The sequence below is a fragment of the Camellia sinensis genome, chromosome 4 (genome assembly GCF_055761805.1).
Source record: "Camellia sinensis isolate YWXY chromosome 4, ASM5576180v1, whole genome shotgun sequence".
Classification (NCBI taxonomy): Eukaryota; Viridiplantae; Streptophyta; class Magnoliopsida; order Ericales; family Theaceae; genus Camellia; species Camellia sinensis.
In genome coordinates this window covers 179,803,010-179,812,773 of record NC_138964.1, presented here as the reverse complement: position 1 = coordinate 179,812,773, position 9,764 = coordinate 179,803,010, and the positions used below count along the sequence as shown (strand labels likewise).

General features: G+C 33.3%; 1 protein-coding gene across 1 annotated transcript; it reads right to left on the bottom strand.

Moving 5' to 3' along the window:
* Positions 1-1,068: 1,068 nt before the first annotated feature.
* Positions 1,069-7,321, bottom strand: LOC114307846 (uncharacterized). The gene is made up of 4 exons (XM_028253282.2): positions 6,726-7,321; positions 2,574-3,359; positions 1,677-1,724; positions 1,069-1,602 (listed from the first exon to the last, which is right to left on the bottom strand). The coding sequence occupies exons 1-4, from the start codon at positions 6,906-6,908 to the stop codon at positions 1,282-1,284; spliced, it is 1,338 nt and encodes a 445-aa protein (XP_028109083.2). The 5' UTR covers positions 6,909-7,321; the 3' UTR covers positions 1,069-1,281.
* Positions 7,322-9,764: the final 2,443 nt, after the last annotated feature.

Sequence of the window (9,764 nt, the reverse complement as noted above, 5' to 3'; positions counted from 1 at the left end):
TTCTCTCATTAATTATTATTTATTATATTTTCTTATGTTATTTAATTATTCAACATAAATAATTAATATCCAACATTCTCTACCAATTATATTGTCATAAAACAGTACGTGACTGTACTCACAAACTACGGAATAAGCACCCGTGATCTACACCTCTTAAAAGATGACAAATTATCAAGTAGCTCTATAGTTTTATGAGGTATTACCTAACGAGAACCCTTGATAAAATATAAAATCACAAAACACATTAATTGAGTTATTTTTTATTTTTCAATTTTTAAACAAAAATTGGGTTAATATTATTTCATCTATAAATTTTTTTTACTATGCTAATACTTGGGAACACCCCAATATAAAACATTGTCACGTGATATTATAAAATTATTAAATAATTAATCCTAAAAATTTAAAGGAATAATTACACAAATACGCATTTTTATAAGTGATAAGGTCAAAATATTCGAATACATAAATGAAGCGTAAAGTAATATTCACTCATGATTGAGTGTCTTGGTGTAAATAACCCAAATCTAAACCCATGAAGCCACACTACAAACAATGATGAAGTTATCCTCAGCTCAGCCCTTCGGGGAGGTTGGAATTTGGAACCCATTGAACAGTTTATCAGATATATTACTCTTACTTGGGGCCACTCTTAAATGGAAAGTTTTCTTCCAAATCTGCACATGAAATTCTCTCTTGAGAGCTATTCTAGGAAGTCATTCAAAATGGATCTGGATTTGGAAACTATGCTTAGACATATGTTCATAGGTTAAAAAGGCCAATATTGTCCATCTTGCAGAAGATATGCTTCTAAACAAACTTGAATCTTCTTCGCCAGTACACTCTTTCCAGGGCTAAGGCTTATCCTGAGCAAAAAAAGTAAAACTTTTCCTCATTTGCACTCATGTTCCTCACATGAAGAGTCCAAATGTTCCCATCAAGCACTCTTCAGCTTCTTTCGTTGCCGAATGGTCCTAAAGAAAACATGGGCATACCCTTTTAGGATAAGCCATAAAATTCACTTTAGACAACCTCAATAACGCACAAGCACAAGTTTCCAACATGTTAGGTCAAATTTCTCTCATTGATGTCATTTCCTCGCAACAATCATTAGCTATCGTACATCTTTGTTAAATCAAAAAATCAAATCTTATTAAAAATTCGTTAAAATTAAAACAAAAACAAAAAAGTAAAAACAAATCACAATCAATACACATACAGGTGGAGGGAGGGGGCGTAAAAGTGGTATTGCAGTAACAAAACCTTCAAATCACTACTTCACTTGCCCACCTTAATCTTAAGGTTGCTCATCCCAACATCCACTTTTTGAAGGCTAGATTCGCTTTTCACTTCATTCTTGGTTGAATTCCTGATATTAAGCCATGGATGTTGCAGACACTGCTGCGCAGTTGGTCTATTCTCTGGAGCGAAATCAAGAAGGGGACAAAGAAACTCTGAAAACTCACGAGCATCGTTGTCAGAAAATTTGAATTTATCGACTAGCAATCGATCAAGTGGCCAGTATTTCAGTCTCCGGATCCTCTTCAGATCCCCGTGTCTGTCGAAGTAATCTTTGGATCGAGCCCCCCCTACGGCTATCTGTTTCACCAAACAAATATGGAAATGATCAGATGCAGCTTCTGTAGAGCAGGAGAGAGAATGATGTGACTCACCTTCCGTGGCATCTTTCCAAGGAGTTCCATCATTAGAGCCAGATGATCCTGCCAAAAAGACCCAACAGACAGCTACTTTAAAACATAATTCAAGCAAGTTCATTACAATAACAAACACAAAATGGTAAATCACTTATAATCACTGACCAAACTCTCGAAAACAAGAAGAATAAAAAATTACTAACAAATAAAATGCAATCAATAAGTCAAGGTGCTAAACAGAACATTCAACTCATAGTAAGCCTTAATTACACATTGAAACAACAAATTCTGCTTAAAATCACTTCTTGTCCAACAGAAAAATAAACTCCAGTCCTAAAAAAATCTAAAAGTGAGTTTCCAGGTGAGAAGGTATTAACCTCGTAACTATCACACCCTTGTGACACGGTGATGCTTATACAACTTGAGTATTCATAGGGGTCCCATCCATAAATGATGGTAAATTGTAAAATCACTGCGGAAGGCTTCTGTTGGTCTGCAGCCATTAGCTTTTTCAAGTTTCTAGTTCGTAAAAATAAGCTGAAACATGTTTTTTAAAATTGATGCCAACTCCATATGTTGATTATGCCAGCATAAATCACGCTAGAATAAAATTGAAGTTTAAGGTTATTAGTACAAGCATACCTCCTCTTTTCACTTCTGTTTTTAATTTTTTTCCCCTAATTTTTTGGTAGGGAGGGGCACTGCAAATTCTAATGATTCTATACAGCAATGGAATTATACTAGTGCACCAAATCAGAAGGTTCTCGTTAACGTATACCCTTAGGGTAGATGTTAAACAAGCATAAAAGATTGTACATTTTTTATTACACTTCCATGTGAAAGTACAAAGCATCTTAACATGTGCCCTAATAGCGATAACAAAATTCAATCAGAAAAGAGGTAGAGCCATATTACCTCATCATCACTAAATCCTTGTCCACTCTTGGGGGTAAACATCATTTCTCCTGTAGCAAGCTCAAAGGCGGTGCAAGCAAATGACCACATATCAACAGAGGAGGAGTACCCAGAGCAAAGTATAACTTCAGGGGCTCTGTACTGTCTTGTCTGAATTTCCTCTGCAAACTGCTTATCGGCCCAGCATGCATTTCCAAAATCCACAACCTTGCACCTCATATCAATCCCATCCAGGCATCTTTCCACTTTTGTACTCCCTCCCACCCCTCCCATTGAAGCTCGTCTTCCTATCCTAGCCACTGCTTTCCTTGCCCTCCTCTTTAACTGCTTTTCAACAATGTTCATGGTAGCTCCACCATTTGGATTCCCCTCAGGCCTTTCAAGAATTGGGGTGAGACCAGACCTAATTGGGTCCTTGTTAGGATCAATAGTAGAAATAAGAAGAATATTTTCAGGTTTTAGATCTGTGTGTATTATACCAAGTTCTCGATGCAGATAATCCAATGCATTCAAAATGCATTTGCATATCTCCCTCACTTTATTTAGCTCAAGACCTTTATAATGACTGTATTTGATCAACCGGAGTAGGCTATCACCAAGAAACTCAAGGACCATGCACAAATGCTGTCCATTTGGGCCCGTGTGCTTGAAGTGATCTACTAATTGTACAACACACTTATTATTTGAGGGGTTACCATCAGCAATAGCAGAAAGAACTTCGATTTCATGGAGAGCAGCTTGAGCAAATTGTGGTGCACTTTTCTGGATTTTAAGAGCAACATATCTCTACAAGGAGAAAACAACAACAATGTAAGCACTATCGTCCAACAAACAGATAAAGTCGTGGCTAATGATCAATAAACTTAGAAATGCTCAAAATAATAATACATAAATAAATTGCAAAATTTGTGAGGAACATTTTATGGAAGATACCAGCACAAGTTAGGCATTTGGATAATATATAGACGGTCTATATAAATCAAATGGCCCCTTCACAAAAGCTCCCGTTTGTAAAGGAACATCTTTTTTTAAAAAACAATATAAACCAGGTGTTGAACTCTAAACATAGATGGCTTGTTTAAATGGAAAACTAGGACCTCAATTAGAGAAACTTCTTGATGGGCTTATCTTTAATTTTCACTTTCGATTGTAAATTATTTTGGTACATTTATTACTTCACTAAAAAACTAACAAAATGGGTGTAAAATCTCTCTTTATTCTTCTTCTTCTTGTTACTTTGTTACTACTTATACATAGTTACAAATTAAAACATACCACATCAATGAACCATTAGGATTTGGGCAAATGAAATATGGTCCAACATACCCCCCCCCCCCCCTCTCCCAAAAAAAAAAAAAAAAAATGAAAGTGCGAAAGATAAAATTGTAACATCAAAGCACAGTAAAATTTTTGCATTTCACAAAGCATATGAACATAACAAAAAACATCATCGTGAATAGTAAACATGACAGCCACCTCACATATGGTGATGAAAAATTAGAAATTTGTCATCCAAGAAAACCTTTAAACATCGTTCTAAAGCATCAATAGCAATTATAATGGAATTTCTTCAAGTTGACAAACATAATCTCCATCAAAAACTACATACAACGCAAGTAGCATCATTCAAACTCCACTCAGTTCCCAAAAACACCCTTTTATGTGTGTGTGGGTGGAAGAATCTTAGCTACAGGAATCAACTAGGGGTGATGTTTCCGCTCTAGAACTGCAATTCAAAGCAAAATATGTTGGAACTGTGCTCACATTAAGATAGAATGTTTGTTCCAACTGGGATAAAGCTACTAAAACATATGAATCCCAACAAAATAAAAGAAAAACTCCAAGGAAAAAGAAAATCTATAGAGAACAAAAAGTCATCTTAGATTTTGGTTTTTCTCTTAGGAACTAAAAGATGGAAATTTTTTGATAAATCTGTTAATTTGATTTATATGGGAGCTAAGGAGTAAAGATATATATGTTATTTGGTATGAATGGGTTATTTGGTATGAATGGGTTACTTTGGTAATGACTAATGACAATTTACTATGTCTATGTCTATGTCTATGTTTAACAATTTAAGTAGTAGTGTAATGTAGACACCTGACTCTTCTAATTATTTATAATGTTTGGGGGGGGGGGGGGGGGGGGGGTGAACTCTCCCATTTTCTAGTAAAAAAACATCTCTAACTTCTCACATGAATAAGAGATAAAAAATTTATATTTTTGCTAAATCCTACTTAATTTCAATTATATTTCTAGATGATTTACAGTATCTTATCTACGAATATTATACAATATGATACAAGTGCCCATGGTGTGTCCCCGTACTCATATCCAACTTTTGGATACATATCTCAATATCCTAAGATTTAAGATTACGAAGATTGGACACTTGAACATGCACCCACACCCAATACTCATATCCAAGTCCATACAACATATATTACAATCAAGCAACAAAAGTATTTCTTATAATGTATTTATATATTTAGGGAATTGTCGTTCACAATTCACTTCTTGTTGCCTACACTTTTTGTCTTTTTTTTAAAACACAATATGGGGTGTTTATAATAAAAAAGTATGAATAATAAGTCCCTTATATTTATACATATATATATACACACAAAAATGCTCACCTAAGCATTCCCAATTTTAAACTTTTCTCTGTGCCCTGCATCCTTGCTCACCGCCCCACCTCATGCAACTAAGGATGAGCTAACAATTAGATTTCCCCTTAACGAAATACTATAATAATCCATTCAATGTCCCACAGCCACCATGTAACTAAATTAGATTCCAACAGCTGCAATTGTATCAATTGTTTATACAACATTATCATTTCCTTCCAGTGACTGCTGAAGACCATGAAAAGCAACCGAATTACAGTACCATTCACTCTAAATACCAGTGTCGTGCAATTTATCCAAAAATATCATCATTTTAAAAAACTGGAAAATTTTGAGGGAGGAAAATTCGGCATCCTACTTATTAGCCCATTGGGACGTTACCAATGAATGGGCCTGCTAAAGTGAAAATAGATAGCTCACCATCCCAAACCAAAAGGATTCTATTGCCTGTTGGTTATTGATTTCTCCTTTTCATAGTTAAATTGCATAATCAGTACAGTTTCTGTAAACAACTCACCTGCTTGGCTAGTTTCGACCCGAAACCACCCTCAGAAAGCTTAGCTGAAGGGAAAGCGAGGGTCCGATCTTTCTGTTTTGCAAAATCCTTGTTGGTTTGAAGCAGCCATAGATACTATTCTATTAACACGTTGAAGAAGAAGTGAAGGGGAAAGAAACTGCATCAAGTTGACAGTGACGGTAACCCCAAAGGGGTTGGTCTGGTGGTCAAGGCCTAGGGCCTGAGGATGTTTTCCTTCAATGGTCTCAGGTTCGATTTCTTGGGCAAGTCCATACAGGGGAAACTGGACCCCTGCTAGTGTATGGTGAGATTAGTCCCCGATTAGTCAGTACTTACGGCCAAATACCGAGTTATCAAGAAAAAGTTTGACATGGCCGGTGTCTCATGCTGGTTGAATGGTAAACAAGAAATGGGATGGCAGATATGAAAATTGTCTCATTTAATATCTGCATACATATAGATTATATAGGTCTTGAGAAAGAAGAAAGAAAAAAGAACCAAAAAAAAAGAAAAAGAAAAGAAAGCATCACTGCACTAACCCATAGACACATAATTAGCTCCTGCACCTAAGATCATAATTTGTAATCAGATCATTAGTAGGTGACCCAAGCCCAAAAAAATATATATATATATATATAATAATCATTTATCTCAAATTGATTCAGTCGTAAACCCATCTCAATAAGGAACTAAATGAACGATACAGCACAATAATATTTAATAAATATGGAAATTAAAAATAAAATTAAAAAAATGGAAATTAAAAAAACCGTTACGAAATTTATTCCTCAAATAAATAAATAATATTCCTAATAAAAACAATAACTATTGACGAATCTCCCAATCACCATATTGCAAATCCCGTTAATGGATGATAACAGAAATGATCATAAGAGTATTACGGGAAGGGGAAAAACAAAAACAAAAACAAAAAACAAAAAAGCTAAGATCTTTGAAAAATCCAAAATATTGAAAAGTACAGAAAACAGAAAATGCCGAAAAACGTACGGAGAATTGGATGTCGTAAGCGAGCCAGACGGTGGAGAACTGGCCCCAACCGAGCTTCCTCTGGGCGATGTAGCGGCCGCCGGAGAACGAATCGCCGACCCTGACCGCGTGGTAGCCGCCTTTCCTGTACGAATCGATCCCCTCATCTTCCTCCTCCGACCCACTCGACGACGAACACGACATGATCAATGATCAATCCTTCGACCTTCAATCTTCAATCAATCCGATCTTGGTTTTCTCAGTAGTTGGGATTGGATTTGTGGATTTGGATTGGTTTGTATTGTTGCAGTTAGGTTTGAAAATGATAATAATAATAATACAGAAAAAGAGGGGAGAGAGAGAGATGGAGATGTGTTTGGATGGATATATGTAATTGCACAGATTTAGAGAGAGAGAGAGAGAGTGTGTGTTCCACCTGAGAAGGGGAGACTGTTAATTGGTGTGTGGCCTTCAATACAAAACTCTCTCCACTTTTCTCTCCTTTTTCAGTACTTGTTTTGGTTCTCTCTCTCTCTCTTTCCTCAATCAAAAGCAACCAAACTATCTTTTTGTTTTGGCTAAATTACATTGTAAACTCCTTCAAATTTAAAAATGTTAAACTTGTTGTATTTTCTTTAAATATTAAAGGTCTTTGTAATTTATCATTTTTCTATTTATTTTTTTAAAATTACAAATTTGTATAGAAAAAAAAAAAAAAAGATGACAAATACGTGGGAGCGTATTTTTTTTTTGAAAAATTATTTATAAGTCTTATTGGAGAGACGTATACTACATATGATCCTACTAAAAAATTTATATTCTCATAAGTCCTGTGAGAAGTTTGTTGGCACATTTACCCTCAATATTAATTGTTAATATCATAAATAATAGTAAAACCATATATAAGAAATTGAATGTTATCATAAATCATATCTATACAAACATAACGTAACGTAACGTAACGTGACACCTATATAAACGTAACGTGACACATATGATCTATGGTAACAGGATCTATGACAACATATATAGAAAATTGAATGTTGCCATAGATTATATTTATATGAAACGAAACATGACACCAACATAAATCAGCAATATTTTCACATTCAATTTAAAAAAATAAAAACTCATTAAGTTTGCGAAACGTAACGTGACACGTTACGTTACGTTTATGTAGGTGTCACGTTACGTTACGTTTATATAGGTGTCACGTTACGTTATGTTTATGTAGGTGTCACGTCACGTTACGTTTATGTAGGATCTTGTGGAATACGTTCATATCTAAATAGGACTTCAAACTCTATAAGAAATTACACAAGACTTAACCTACCATAAGTATCTGAAAAATGACTTATAAAGAAAGCCTTGTTTGGCATAATCTATTTTAGTCAATCATTTTATCTTTTTTAAGTCACATCAATCAACATCTCCTCTCTACTTTTTTACACATCTTTTTATAAAACGTAAAAAAATACATTTATTTAGGACATCCCAAACCACCCCCAATTTTTTTGCCCTTTTGTGCAAATAAAACACAACAAAAGTTGCACCCCAATTATTTGGTAAATAATTTCCCCCCCTTCCCATCGTATTGTAATTTTTTTAAGATAAATTAAACACACCTCCCATAAAATTTAGAAAAAAATGCAATTAATTTTACAAATTTAACATAATCATATAGACCTCTCTTGTGGTAATATTAAAACAGCTAAAACTATTGTAAATGATAAATGAATGCAAGAAAAAATACAAAGAAATATATATATTAGTATAAAACATATAAAAGTACGATTTACTTTTTTAGGGTAAATTACAAATACACTTCTTAAGATTCACTTAAAATACGGATTCTCTTTCGTGGTTTAAAAAATTACAAATATCCCATTATCATAATTTTTTATTTAATAAAGTTGATTAAAAAATAAAATTTCTAATTGCTCTCTTATATAATAATAAAATTACATGAATTATTAATTAAAATAAATTTATAATGTCATTAAAAAATGTTAATAAACTTGATTATTTATTAATAAAATAGACTATTTGTTATTCACCAAAAAAAAAAAAGGACTATTTGTTATAAAATTATAAACTCCAAAAGGCGGAATGTAATTTCTAAAATCATATGCAATAATTCATATTTTAAGTAAATCTTATAAGATATATTTGTAATTTATTTATTTTTTATTCGTGCAACTAATAAAAATAAATTAATCTAATGTGAATTAAAATATTAAAAAGTACATTGTAATTATATTAAAAATATAGAATTAATTTGGGGATCTTTTTTAGGGTCCATGGTATTAAGATTTTATAGCATAAAGGACATCTAATATTTTTATAATGTCTAGAGTCCCTCAACATCGATCCAGAAAAAATTAGATCCAGAGAATTTCTCTCCAAAGAAATTCTAAAAAGGCCAGAGAATTTCTCTGGATTGCAGCCTAGAGTGTTTATCAGGATTCTAGAGAATTTCTTTGGTTTTCACAAGAATTTCTCTAAGTTCAAATCAGAGAAAATTACACATAGCAAAGAAAATTAAACATACTAGAGAAAATTACACATGATAGAGAAAATTAAACATGCCAGAGAAAATTATACATGGTAGAAAAAATTAAGCATGCCAAAGAAAATTACACACATGAGAGTGTTTAAGTACAGTTCTCTCTTCTCTTTCAACTTCATTCCTCATCTTTTCCAAATTCTCTAGTTTGCTCATAATTTTCTTTGTGTTTTGATCAAAGTAGAGAAAATTATGCTTTGACTCAACTAGAAAAAATTGATCAAAAAGCCAACACAAGGCGATTTCAATACATAGAAAAAAAAAAAAAAAAACACACACACACACACACACACACAAAATGCCAGCATTCAGATCAATAACAAAATTTTGAAATTCAAATATTTCACCACCATATTGCCCAATTCAATTGGTTGCTTAATGGGAGACTTATTTATAAGTACTTTTTCAGACACTTATGGTAGGTTAAGTCTTGTATAATTTCTTATAGAGTCTCAAGTCCTATTTAGATAAGAATGTATTCCACAAAATCTTAC

What these genes read in the sequence shown, in the direction of transcription:
- LOC114307846 (XM_028253282.2), bottom strand. Translation starts at nt 6,908, where the DNA reads ATGTCGTGTTCGTCGTCGAGTGGGTCGGAGGAGGAAGATGAGGGGATC. An exon ending in CTTACGACATCCAATTCTCC is followed by an intron (nt 3,360 to 6,725) that starts GTACGTTTTTCG and finishes TTCTCCTTGTAG; the next exon opens with AGATATGTTGCTCTTAAAAT. An exon ending in TTGGAAAGATGCCACGGAAG is followed by an intron (nt 1,603 to 1,676) that starts GTGAGTCACATC and finishes TTGGTGAAACAG; the next exon opens with ATAGCCGTAGGGGGGGCTCG.